This window comes from Podarcis vaucheri (assembly GCF_965113315.1).
Source record: "Podarcis vaucheri genome assembly, chromosome: 14".
In the NCBI taxonomy this organism is placed as follows: domain Eukaryota; kingdom Metazoa; phylum Chordata; class Lepidosauria; order Squamata; family Lacertidae; genus Podarcis; species Podarcis vaucheri.
Window position 1 is genome coordinate 31,492,415 of NC_138752.1, and position 14,236 is coordinate 31,506,650.

At 47.4% G+C, this 14,236-nt stretch overlaps 1 protein-coding gene across 4 annotated transcripts in view; it reads left to right on the plus strand.

The window, feature by feature from the left end:
- The window catches only part of CASKIN1 (CASK interacting protein 1), a 114,916-nt gene that overhangs the window by 64,404 nt on the left and 36,276 nt on the right, over positions 1-14,236 (plus strand). For all 4 annotated transcript variants that reach the window (XM_082199321.1, XM_082199322.1, XM_082199323.1 and 1 more), the window contains exon 2: positions 8,883-8,934. In XM_082199321.1, the coding sequence (XP_082055447.1) occupies positions 8,883-8,934 (52 nt within the window). The remainder of the gene's footprint in view (positions 1-8,882; positions 8,935-14,236) is intronic.

Below are 14,236 nucleotides of genomic sequence, written 5' to 3' on the forward strand. Positions count from 1 at the left end.
ATCACTACTATGGCTCATAGACCTATTTTTCCTCCAGGCCCCACTTTTAAAGCCATATATGTCGTGTGTCTATAGCATGTTGTCTGTGTGTGGACTTGGGAAACCAGAGTTGAAATCCCTTCATGTGACAGCCCTTCAGATATTTGAAGAAGGCTGTGCTGCACCTCCCAGTTATTCTCTTCCACAGGCTAAACATCCCCAACTCCCTCCCCATTCCTCATAATGCTTAGTTTCCAGACCCCCCCCCCCTTGGTTGCCCCCCTCTGCACCCTTCCAGCTTGTCAATACCCTACTTAAACTGTGGTCTGTGCTGGAGTGCAGATCTACTCTTCCTTGGCTGCGTTCATACTATACATTTAAAGCACATTCAATGCACATTCTTTCCCTCAGAGGTTTCTGGGCAGTGGCGGACTTTGGGCTTTCAAATTTCAGCTGCGCCAAAATTTGGTGCCCTCTACCCTCTCACCTTCCATTCTAAGTCATTGTTGCAGTGCCCCCTGTGGTGCCCTCTCAGCTTGGCACCAGTGCAGGCAAACCAGTCGCGCTGCCCTAAAAGCGCCCTTGTTTGTCATTCACACCACTCAGCACAGTTACAGTTCCCAGCAACTCCTAGCAAACGTATGTTGGCCAGAATTTTTTTAAGTGGCAAATGCAGCCAGCCGGGCTGTTGGTTTAGAGTTAGTAATATTCAAGGCATGGAAGAGACATTTGACTCAGTTTGCATTTTAATGTGAACCAGTCTAATTCAGCTGCCTGAAAGAATCAGCAATTGGGGGATGCAGCTGTCCTTTGAAATTCAAACTTCTCTGACCAAAATATCTCTACAAAAGATGGGTCTCTTAGGGGGAAGCGGGCATGAAAATGCAAAAAATGCATTTGTTTCCATAAAATGTGTATACAGTATTAGGCAAAAATGCACACAAAGAAGGGGGAAATTGAGAAAAATCCTCGATAAAATGCAGCAATTTTTTGGTGAGGGTTTTTTAAAAAATAGCAAAAATTTGCCCATCCATCCCAAATTATAACCAAGAATGAAATTGCTTTTGAGGAGTTGGCTGTCCACTTGAAAGGCCTTTACTTTTCTTCATCTTCAGAACCACCAAATGATGTAATTTGTTCATTTTTCTGGGGTGTGACACCTGAGGAAGGTGAGGAGCTGAAGTCCTGTGGCTACTTCTTCAAGGGAGAGTTTCTGGCATGAGCTCAGCTCTTGTGGAAACCTTGACCCCCCCCAACCCCGATCCCAGCATTCTGTAGTGCGAGGGTATTAAACTCTGCACATCCTCATGGGTAGCCTCCTCTTTATTTATGCTTGACCCACATCAAACCCATAAGTCTGAATGGGCTTCCCTGAGTGCTATTGAAGATCTGTGCAAGATCACAAATTGGCTGAGATCCGAACCCAAGATCTCCACCTCTGAGTCCACTGTGATTTGCTTCCCCCAGGCAGTGATGCGTTAAAAGCTGGCACCTGCCTTTCTTCGCAGACCCTCCCTCCTCCATGATTCCAATGAAAAGATGGGAGCTGTCCAAAGTAATGAAATCCAGGAAGAGCTGGTTTCTTTAATATACAAATCATCTATAAAATAAAAAAATAAGCTGGCTTATATTCAGTTTCAATTTTCCCCATTGACAGGAATTCGATTCTCTGGTGTAGCAGCAAATCGATCCCCATCGGTGGAAGTCATTAGCATCTACTTGCGCCAGCAGTTTCTACCCACAGGCGGAGGCCAGATGGATGCCAAGGGGGTCCCTTGCCTCATCTTGTGCCCCCGCCCACCCACTCATCCACCTCCCCCTCTTCTTCCGCAGCCCAGCCAACCTGTTTTGCTGCTTCTTAATGCCATCGTGTTGACAAGCTAAGCGATAAGATCAAATAAGGCTTCTCCGCTGCTGAGAGGCGCAGTGGTGCATCTTGGGAGATGATGCTCCAGAGGCTTGAGCGAGCGCCTCCAACCTCAGCCTTCTTGGGACCTCAGCTGACCTTGGAAGCAGAGGCAGCCCCTGCATCAGCTCTGCTCTGCTGGCAGGGCAGGCCCTTAAAACTGGGGCATTCTAAAGAGTGGGTGGGTGGAGATCTGGATTCTGAAGGCTGCACGCAAGTTTGAATACATTTGCATGCACATCTCTAATTTGCATAACACTCGCTGTTTGTCTTGAGGAGTCTCGCCTCCTGGCAACCCTGCTCAGCAACCCCACTGAGTTCTTTTTGTCTTTCTGCAAAGCTCCACATGTTTTCTAAATAATTCTCATAGCCACAAGGACTAGAAGGGTGCCTTTCAAAATGAAAAAAGGAATTGGATGCCAGGTATTGAGGCCGGCGCTAGGACTGAACATTTTGCCTCCGTGGCCCACCTAGTCCAGCATCCTGTTCTCTCAGAGGCCAGTCAGATGCTTTTGGGAAGCCAGAAACAGGACATGAGTTCAAGGTCCTCTCCCACTGCCTGCATCCCTGCAAATGGTACCCAGAGGCATACTTCCTCCATCAGCACAAGTGATGATGCACAGAGCTAGGAGTCTTCTACCTGTGTGGCCTTCTGCCTGTGGCTTTCTTCAAGATGAAAAATGTGCTTCAGTTTTTTGAAGGGTCTTGTCAGGCGCTGAATTCACAGGTCGATGTGGTTGCTTTAAATCAGTCTTTGCCTGTCAGTTTCCAGTGATCTTCCAAGCCCATAGGTGGAATTTAACCCCCCCATACCTCTTTGCTACCTTGCTGGGTGAGGGGTACAGGCAACGACCCTCCTCTAATCTTTCAACATTTTCCTCCCTCCCTCGCTGACCACAACCTCACTTAACCTGGTGTTGAGTTTGGGGTATGGATAGTGTCTGGAAATCATTCACCCTAGTGTGCCATGCAGCAAACTGCTTGATGCTGTCTCCCATTATCCTGCCAAATGAGAAGGAACATTATCCAGGGTGAGGCTTGCAGGGGAGCTGGTCACATTCTCTTTAGCATATAAGTGAAATCTGGTACTCTATAGCCGCCAACCTCAATGGCTTCGAAAGGGGTTTAGGTAAATTGGTGGACAGCAAAACTATCAGTGGCTACTAGTCATGAAGGCTGTATTCTACCTCTCCAGCTAGAGGAATAATGCCTCTGAATACCAGTTGCGGAGAATTACAAGTTGGGAGGCTGCTACTGGGCTCAGGTCCTGCTTCTGGGCTTCCCAGAGGGGCATCTAGTTGGCCACTGTGAGAACAGCCCCCCCCCTTTTGTCTGATCCAGCAGTGCAAGGCTCTTCCTACATTCTGATGTTCCTTCCTACCTGTCATGGTGGCAGAGATGCTTGCTGATATAAGAAGTGGTTCTGCACACACTATGGGAGTTAAGTAATGTTGTTGTTTAGTCATGTCTGACTCTTAATGGCCCCATGGACCAGAGCACTCCAGGCACTCCTGTCTTCCACTGCCTCCCACAATTTGGTCAAACTCATGTTGGTAGCTTCGAGAACACTATCCAACCATCTCATCCTCTGTCGTTCCCTTCTCCTTGTGCCCTCCATCTTTCCCAACATCAGGGTCTTTTCCAGGGAGTCTTCTCTTCTCATGAGGTGCCCAAAGTATTGGAGCCTCAGCTTCAGGGTCTGTCCTTCCAGTGAGCACTCAGGGCTGATTTCCTTCAGAATGGATAGGTTTGATCTTCTTGCAGTTCATGGGACTCTCAAGAGTCTCCTCCAGCACCATAATTCAAAAGCATCAATTCTTCGGCGATCTGCCTTCTTTATGGTCCAGCTCTCACTTCCATATATCACTACAGTGGTACCTCGGGTTACATATGCTTCAGCTTACATACGCTTCAGGTTATAGACTCTGCTAACCCAGAAATAGTATCTCGGGTTAAGAACTTTGCTTCAGGATGAGAACAGAAATCGTGCTCCGGTGACGCAGCAGCAGCAGCAGGAGGCCCCATTAGCCAAAGTGGTCTCCAGGTTAAGAGCAGTTTCAGGTTAAGAACGGATCTCCGGAATGAATGAAGTACTTAACCCAAGGTACCACTGTACTGGGAAAACCATAGCTTTAACTATACGGACCTTTGTCGGCAAGGTGATGTCTCTGCTTTTTAGGTTTGTCATTGCTTTTCTCCCGAGTACCAGTCTATTCTGGCTTGGTCAGACCCCACCTGGAGTCGTGTGTCCAGTTCTGGGTGTTGTAATTTAAGAAGGATACTGACAAGCTGGGATGTGTGCAGAGGAGGGCAGCCCAGATGATCAAGGGTCTGGAAACCAAGCCTTATGAAGAACGGTTGAGGGACTTGAGTCTGTTTAGCTTGATGGAGGAGGAGACGAAGAGGTGATAAATCTCTTATGACTACTCTGTTTCAGAGCAAGTGGCGAAGTTTTTGAATATGGCCATCCGTATTTGACCAGTTATAATTGCCTGATATATATGCACATGCTGTGTTTGGCATTATTATTCTGGGTTTTACAAGTTGCATCAGTGTGCATTTTTAGCAGTGTTATTGTCAATTGTTATATGATGGTCATTAGTTGCCTCCACAGTTGGAGGCAGCAATGCTTCTGAATACCAGTTGCTGGAAACTGCAGGAAGGGAGATTTGCTCTTGTGCTCAAATCCTACTTACTCATTTCCCATGGGCATCTGGTTGGCCCCTGTGAAAACAGGATGCTTGACTTGATGGGCCATTCGCCTGGTCCAGCAAGCTCTTCTTATGAGGCACTGCTGCCTGAAACCTTGGAGAGCTGCTGCCAGCCAGTGCAGGTGACACTGAGCTGAGTGGACCAGTGATCTGCTTCTGTGCTTCTTAATGCCATCAACACCCCATATACTTACATGGCTTAAATTGCAAATGATTCATTCATTGCTAAATAAAAGCAAATTGCGGAGCGCACGTCCTTCCTTGCACCCTCCCCATCCATCGCCACCCTTCGAGTCCTCTTCTCCGTCCCCCCGCCTTTCCTTCTGCGCTGCTCCTTAACAAGCCAGCCTCTCTCCCTGATTGTGCTTTCCCTGTCAAGAAGACCGATGGCTGTTCTCTGCTCTTAACCCCATTATCAGCACACTGCTCCTTCTCCTGGTCTCAGGGAAGTAGCAAATGGGAAATTGGATTGTGTGGGTGCTTCCTCCAAGCCTGGGGTGGGAGGAGGGGTGGTGGGGAAGGCCCGATCCTTTCCTTCGCACGTGCACATCCCATTGTCTTCATGGGTCTTGCGATATAGACTGGGGTGGAGGTCCTGATTCCCCCCCCCCACTTTCTCCTTTTTGGACTGCTATGTCGAAGCACATAGGAAGTTGCCTTAAACGGTGTCAGATCTTTGATCCATCTAGTTCATTACTGTCTACACCAACTGGCAGCAGCTCTCCAGAAATTCAGGCAGGAATCCTTCCTGACCTTCCCCTAAAAAATAAAATAAAGTAAGAGTCTAGTCCTTATGATTCTGAACAAAAGGATGAAATAATAGCAGCCTTATATTGTATCAGACCTTTGGTCCATCTAGCTCAATACTGCCTACACTGACTGGCAGCGGCTCTCCAGGGATTGGAGTCCTTCTTGGCCTTACTCAGAGATGCCACTGGGACATCTTCTCTGCCTCTGTGGCCTTTTGCTAGATGTCAGATGGCTGTTGAGGTTGCTCGAGAGTAACCAGGCAGGACTCCAAATCTGTGTTTTACAGGTTTTATTTTGGCGCAAACTATTTACAGTGAAGAGCTCCAAAGCTCATGTCTGGCTCAATCGCTAGCAGAATCCAGGAGTGGTCTCTTTTTGGACCTCCCCCAACGTAAGAGTTTTGTTACCCCCAACCTTCTCCTTCCCTCTTTGCGCCTTAGGCTACTGTGCAGGATGGGCAGTGGCAAGGGCATGTTTCCCTCCTGTCCGGCTTGCCCAGGAGCGGTGTTAAGGCTCCCACCAGCATCCTCTGGTCTTTGCACCTCTTCCCCACTGGAGGTGGGGCTTTCCTCCTCCCCGGAAGAGGAACTGCTTCGCAAGATTTTCGGAGGCTCCCTGTAACACAACTGCCCTTCTATTCCTCGCCTCTGAGCCAATGGCAGTTCCCTGACACTAGATACATCTCTATGTATGGTACCTCGTTTTACAAACTTAATCCGTTCCTGATTCCGTTCTTAAGCCAAATCCGTTCTTAAACCGAGGCACCCGTTCCCGCCGCCAGTGCCCTTCCATAATTCGGATTCCATTTTTAGACCAAGGTAAAGTTCACAAACCGGGACACTACTTCCAGGTTTGCGGAGTTTATAAACCGAATAGTTCGTAAACAGGGCTGTTCGTAAACCGAGGTACCACTGTATTCCTTTCTGCATGAACACACAATCCAGATATTTAACAGTGAGCATTAGGAAATCCATAGCAATGCTTGTGGGGATTCGGCTGCATTATGCGCTCTAAAGCAGCCTTCCTCAACATGGCACCTTCCAGATGTTTTGGAGTACAGTTCCCATCAGCCCCCTCCCAGCACCACCATTTATTTCTTTAACCCCCTCCAGAATTAATACTACCTGATTTTAATAAAGCCTCAAAGCAGAACATTAGAAGTATCGGTAAAAGCACAAGAAACTAAAATCAACACTAAATGATCAAAACATGTGAAACGTCGATTGGGTGAACTTGTTATCATATCATCTGTGCTGGCTCAAGGGGCAGATGGGAATTTAGTCCAAAACATATGGGGTGTGGGCACCAGATTGGGGAAGGCTGCTGCCAAGGGGACTTTGGTTTCACGCGGAGATCTCAAGGCTCCCAGTGTCTTCTCCAAGATTGAAGCAGATTTTCATCTGTCTCCACGCACACCCCAAACACACAGAAACCCTCCCAAGACAAATCTGGGGTTGCCATAGCAACTTCTTTCCCCTTGCAATTATATTTGTGGAATTTCTGATCCCGGGAACCTGCAGCTCGTTTGTCTTATCCTTCCTCTGTTGGCAGAAATGGCCATGTGTGGTTGCTTTCACATGGGCCAAAGACCAGTTTTTGAAGCAGACCTCTCTCTCCCCATCAGCCTCCACCCATCTTCTGACTCAGCCACAGCAAGTGGCTTTGTGGGCGTGCAGACCCCATCATCCTCTCTCCAGTTGAACATAAGACCATAACATCAGAGGAGCCTGCTGGATCAGGCCCAGCATCCGGTTCTCACAGTGGCCAACCAGATGCCCCAGTGGGGAAGTGGGATTTGAGCGCAAGAGCACAGCAACTGGTATTCAGAAGCATTGCCTCCTCCCCTAGTGAAGGCAGAGCATAGCCATCATGGCTGGTAACCACTGATAGCCCTTTCTTCCATGAATCTGTCTAATCCGCTCTTAAAGCCATGCAAGTGGATGGCCCCCACTGCCTCTTGTGGCAGTGAGTTCCATAGTTGAACAATGTGCTGTGCCAAGAAGTTCTTTCTTTTACAGCTAGAAGGATGGCTGATAAAATGATGGGACTTGGCTGAGATGGCAAGGCTAATGTGTTTAATTAGAAAAAAATCCCTACTAACGTTTGTTAAGGATTGAACGTTTCTTGCGGACTTTTTGCGTGAAAGAGAAAATGAACTTGTAACATCTGGGTTTGAAGATTATAGAAGATAGAACGGTCGGATCTTAAAGAATGAATATCGTTTGTAGCTGCAGAGAGCCAGGAGTCCTTTTATTTTACTCTAGTTTTTTCTTTCTTTTTTCCCTCTTACTTTCTCCTCCTCTAGATTTCTCCTTTTCTTGTATTTTCTTCCTTCTGACTTTGTTCTCTTTTAGACTAAGCAGCTGTTTTATCTCAGTATATTATAAAAAAGATGCTTTGCAGTGGGTATGTATTTCTGTATATCTTCGAATAAGGATCAATTATGAAAATTTAAAACAAACAAAAAAGAAGTCCTTTTACTCATCCTGAATCTCCCAACCATCCGCTTCGCAGGATGTCAATGAGTTCTAGTGCTGTGAGAAAGAACGTTTCTCAATCCACATTTTCTGTGCAATGCCTAATTTCATAAACTCATCGTGTTGCCTCCAACTCACCTTTCCTCTAAACCATGGGTAGGCAATCTAAGGCCCGGGGGCTGGATGTGGCCCAATCGCCTTCTCAATCCAGCCCACGGATGGTCCGTGAATCAGTGTGTTTTTACATGAGTAGAATGTGTCCTTTTATTTAAAATGCATCTCTGGGTTATTTGTGGGGCATAGGACTGTGGCAACAGAAACTGGTGGACTATGCGGAATGTGCGAAATTGACACATAAACTATGTGACATGGATAACTGTGACTTTAAAGAAGAATGGGAACCTTTTATGAAGTACTTAAAGAAACAAAATGAACTGGACTCCTTGGAAGGTTTCGAATAAACATTCACAAACTCCCTTATTGATAATATACAGACAGATAAACTGAGGATCTCTGCAATTTTATAACATGCAGAGAACAATATGTGCTGAGAAACCAGAGAGAGGAACTGAGGGAAATCTGGGGTGGGTGAGGGGGGGGTTCTTTTTTGGGGGGGGGAAATGAGGATGATGTATTTTTGATAAATTGTTATGCTGAAATTCCATTTATTTATTTATTTATTTATTTATGGGGCATAGGAATTCATTTATTTTTTTCAAAATATAATCTGCCCCCCCACAAGGTCTGAGGCACAGTGGATTGGCTCCCCGCTGAAAAAAAATTTGCTGACCCCTGTTTATAAACTTAGAAGTCTCAAACCTTGCAACTTTTCCTAACAGGCGAGTCGCTCTATTCCCTGGGTGTGTCCCCAATCCTCTGCTGGGATTTGTTAAGGCATATTGCTGCAGGGCCGATGAGGAAGGCAACCTTCCACCTGAGCCAGAAGCAGTTTAGACCAAGTCGGAGCAACGCCACATCTAGTGCAACATTGCTCCTTATTCTGTTTCTTCCGCACCTCTAATCCTTACCTTCTTTTTCTCATTGTTTTTTCTCCCCCAGAGCTCCTGGGATCAACCAAGAGGGTGAATGTGAATTTCCAAGACACTGATGGGTAAGTAGGTTGAAATCTGTTTATCCATTAGCACCAGTGGGGTAGCGGTCCAGTGTCATGGGGGTAGGGGGTTTGAAGGGCTGTTGCTATCTCTGCAGCAGGGTCCTTGTCTCCAGCATCCAACAGGTGCCCAGTGAGCAGGAAAGGAAAGGGGAGATTTTTAGCTACCATATGATTCAAGGATCTAGGAACTTGGAAAAGGCAAGGAAAGCAAGTCTTATGAGGAACGGTTGAAAGAGATGGGGATGTTTATACTGAGAAGAGGGGTTATGTTAGGCCAGGCTTCCTCAACCTCGGCCCTCCAGATGTTTTTGACCTACAACTCCCATGATCCCTAGCTAGCAGGACCAGTGGTCAGAGATGATGGGAATTGTAGTCTCAAAACATCTGGAGGGCCGAGATTGAGGAAGCCTGTGTTAGGCATCTTCAGATATCTGAAGGGCTGCCACACAAACATGAAGCAAACTTGTTTTCCAGAGAGCCAGTGTGGTGTAGTGGTTAAGAGCAGTAGTCTCGTAATCTGGGGAACCCGGGTTCACGTCTCCGCTCCTCCACATGCAGCTGCTGGGTGACCTTGGGCCAGTCACACTTCTTTGAAGTCTCTCAGCCCCACTCACCTCACAGAGTGTTTGTTGTGGGGGAGGAAGGGAAAGGAGAATGTTAGCCGCTTTGAGACTCCTGAAGGGGAGTGAAAGGCGGGATATCAAATCCAAACTCCCCCTCCTCCTCCTCTTCTTCTTCTTCTTCTTCTTCTTCTTCTTCTTCTTCTTCTTTTCTGTAGCTCCAGACGGAAGGATCCTAACCAATGGATTCAAGCGATAGGAAAGGGGATTCCTTGGGAAGCCCAGAGCTTTGTCCATTGGTCAAGGCTTCCTCCAATCCTGTCAGATCCTGGACACAGCAAGACAGTAGCCATTAAGAATCTTTCTGTCTCTCACAGATGGAAATAGTTAATGGTTAAGAGATCCTTTTTTTGTGTGGGGGAGGGCTAGATAGTGGCTTTCCCCAGACATTTGGAACTACATCTCCCATCAGCCCCCCCAACATCAATACTGCTCCGCTGCCCGAGACTGATGGGAACTGTTGTAGTCCTCAAAATCGGGAGGGTAGCAGGCTGGGGAAAGTTTCTGCCTAGGGGGCTTGCTCCAGCTGTGCATGGGCTCAGCCAACCTCACAGGGTTGTTGTGAGGCTAAAACAGGGAGAGGAAGAGAATTGTGCACGCCACCTTGAGCTCCTTGGAGGAAAGGCGGGATAAAGAAGGAATAATAAAAGAAATAAATAAGTGGATGGAAAGGCTTGCAAGAGGGGAGCATGAAGAAATTTCTCTTTGTTCTTAAGACCCCCTTGTGTTGCCTGCATCCAGTTTTGCAGAGGACCTCATGAAGCTCTCGCGGTGGCCTCCTCTGTACATCACAAGCACTGTGCCTGGCCTCCCCATGACTTAAGATCGTTAAAAAAAGCCTGCTGGATCAGGCCAGTGGCCCATCCTGTTCTCACAGTGGCCGACCATTGGGGAACCTGCAATTCAAGGATTCAAGCACGAGAGCCCTCTCCCCTCCTGCATTTTCCAGCAACTGGGCATTCAGAGAAGCAGAGCAGTAGCCATTGATAGCCCTCTCCTCTCCTCCATGGTTTTGTCCCATCCGCTTTCAAAGCCATCCAGGTCGCTGGCCTTCACTGCCTCCTTTGAGACTTGGATCTTGAGTGATGCGTTGCACTCCATCCCACTTGTAATGTGTATGGGTTGCTCGTGCGTAAGTTGCCGCCTCTCCGGGCTTTGTTGCCTTTCTAAACCTTTCAGTCTGGGCAGCCCTTCACTTCGTGGCTGCCTCAGTCGCTAGCAGAATCCGTCAGTGGCGTTTCTTAAATCTTTTCCAACATAAAAGTTGTTTGACACCCAGTCTTCTCCTACTCTCTCTGCACGGAAGTTTTCTGCGCGGGGTGGGCGTGGGTAGCGGAGGACCCATGCTCTCCCCGCTGGTGTCTGGTGAAGAGTCCTGGAGCCCTCTCGCCGATTCCCCCATCAGCCCCTCTATATCCCTGGTGTTGCGCTGATTTGCTTCCCCATCTGCGGAGCTGCCACTCTCCCTGCTGGGCCCTTCTCCAGCATCATTTGAGAGCCTTCCCTCCACCTCTAGCTCCGATGTCAGTTTCCTGACACCACTCTTCAACAAAAGAAGGAAATGACGCAAAATTTGAGAGAACCATTGTACAACCCTGTCTGAGTTGCGTAATTTATGCCAGGCACAGAATTCCAAAGGCAGAATTCTTAATTCTGTTCGCTGCCTGTGCCTGAAAGTGGGGGGGGGGGGGAGAAGCAATTCTGCTGCCTTATGAGGTGACCTCGTTTGCTTCCCATTGAAGTGTATTCCTTTTCCATTCCTTTCTTGATATAAGAAAGCTGCTTGCAGCTGCCGGGGCCCAGGTAATTTCACTGTTGTGATGACTTGCAGGAGATGAGAGGAGGCAATTTTTGCTGAGATGGAAAATAGTACAATGGAGCAAACTCCCCTCCCCCCCTTCTCTGCATTCCCCAGGTGAGATCTCTGTGAATTCAGGTTAGTGTGTCCTTCCGGAAAACCAAAGAACATATGGAGAGCCTGGCTTCCAGATCGGGCCAGTGACCCGTCTAGTCTGGCATCCTGTTCTCACAGGAGCCAACCACCAAATGGCATCAAAACAGCAGCAAACACAAGCTCTTTGTCCAGGTTTTGGGGCAAATACCAGGGGATGACTATTGGCTTTATGCTTCAGGGCACCTGACTGGTCTCTGCAGAAACCAGGATGCTCGACTAGACAGGCTTTTGTTCTACACCTGTAGCAAACCATACATTTAAAGTACAAAATTTCCCCCCAAGAATCCTGGAAATCGTAGTGACCCCTAGCAGAGCTACAGTTCCCAGTACCCTTAAACTACAGTTCCCATGATTCTTTGGGGAAAGTCACATGCTCCAGAGGAAGGGTGGGATATAAAACCTCGTAGGGTCCAAGATGGTTAGATTTGGGGAAGGTGCACTGTTAGGTATAAATACAACTCGGGACCAGGATACCCAAAAGATCATGGCACCTCTTATATACCCAGTCAATCATGGCTGTTTGCAGGCTGTCTTGAAGGCACCATCTTCCCAGGGACATCTGTTCCCTGCAATGTAGGCATTGGGCTTTTAGTGTTGTGGCACCAGCCCTTTGGAATCTTGTCCCCTTAAATATTAGACAGGTGCCACCTCTGACTTCTTTTTGGTGGAATTGGTCTTAAGCCGCTTATATTGTTTAATAATCGCTTGTTTCTTTCCATCCTGGGCTCCTTTATTTATTTTATTTAGTTCAACAAAATTATATGCCACTTCATAGTTTTACAAAAACAACCCTCAAAGCGGTTTAGAAAAAAAATAAAACAATTAAATTGCCAACGATAATTTGAAACTTTCGAAAAGTCAAAATAACAATGGACTAAAAACAAATTAAAATTTGTGCCAACCTTCTACATATGTGGATGGGCTTGCCTAAGCAAAAAAATGCTTTTAGCAGGGACTGAAGAGAGTACAGTGAAGGCGCCTGTCAGTTGTTAAGGTCTTTGAACTTGGCCCTTTGAGAGGAAGGGTGAGATATAAATTTAATAAATAGTCGTAAATAAAAAGATCAACTTCTGGAGGGCTCCAGGTTGGGGAAGCCTGCTTTGGCGGAAGAGAATGGCTCTGTCCTCTCCTGGGCAGGTGCCACCTCCCTTTCCAAGCAGCCCTTGCAGACGGCTTGGCAGGCGGCAGGCGGAGGAGACGGAGAAGTAAATGAGTCTTTGCTGAAAGACGAGGGGGCGGAAAGGGGGGGAGACACTGCTTCCATTAGCTGGAGAGAGGCGCAGACTCCCACGCAAAGCTGGGCTCTTCTGGCTTCAGGCAAGGGATGGGTGCTCAGCACACAGCCTTTTCTGGCCCTGTGCAGGCAGGGGAGAGAATAGGTCTCTTTGGTCAGTATCCTGAGCGGTCTCACAGAGACCAGAGGCCGCCCAAGCAAGGAGCCACGTGTGTGTCTGAGAGAGGAAGGGAGAGAGAGAATACCTCGTTGCGTTGTATCTCAATGTGCCAGCTGAACTGGTGCCACCACTGTGGCGTTGCAGAATATTCGTTAACGGTTGCATTTCATACCCCACCTTTTCCTCCAAAGAGCTCAAGGCAAAGTATACGGTTGTTGCTTTTCCTCTCTCCCCACTTTTATTTTATTTGGTTATTTAACAAATTTGTATAACCACCTGTACCCGTAGGTCTCAGGGCGGTTCACAACATAAAAACGCAGAAAAACAAACCGAAATGGCTCAGTGGAGAGGGATATTTTTGCTTTACTTGTGGAGTGATCTAAGGAAGAAAAATAACAGGAACAGCCTCTCTGCTGGAAGCATTTCGGAAGCGCCCAAGTGCGTTTCTCACGTCCTCCCCATGGCCCCCAGATGCACAAATCCCAGGGAACGCTGAAATCCAGGCTTCTGGGCAGCTTTCCTGGAAAGAGCGGGAGAGACAGATTTGCTGAGTCCCATTGCTCTCTCTCTTTGTGTGTATGTGTGGAATCACTACAATGCCAAGCAGACCCCACGAACCCTGTGCTAAATTGGGGCATTCCTTAGCAGCTATAACAACTCTGCTCTGGTTTACATCTGCAGAGTTTGGGTCTGTGCTTTTATGGAAATGTTTGGAAAGCTGCATGCGTCTTCCCCAAATATCCTGGGATCGAGATATGACTTACGTGCACACATCCAGCCCGTAATCCTCATCTCTGCCTCTCTGTCCAAAAAACCCATCGGTCATTTAATTCTTTAATTTATTTTTTAAGGTTTTCTGTCTTCCTCTTTAGCCCCAAAAGGTTCTTGGAGCAGCTACCCATTGTTTAAAAGCAGTAAAACGATAATAATCTGGAAGTAGCAGCGAGAGGCAAAGTTGTAGAGCAGTACCAAATCTGGTTTAATCCAGGATCTGAAAAATTAAGCTAAAAACACATAGATAATTTTTAAGTGTGTGCCGGTCAGCGGGGAAAGTATTTCACTGGCGCCAAGATAGACACCCGGGTCTTGGCAGGCCTCTCTTGGAAGGTCAGCATCTGCCTCCAGAGGCTGGGATAGCAAGGAAGGACTGGTGGTGATGATGATAATTAAATTTATTACCTGCTCTTCACCAGCAGAGGCCAGGGTAGGATGCAACCAACGAACACTAAAGCCAGTTAAAAAATGATGACCTTAAAATCTGTGCAGATGCTTGGGACACCATGACACAGAAACATCAGAAACTGGCTTCTACTGAATCAGACTTCTCTTGC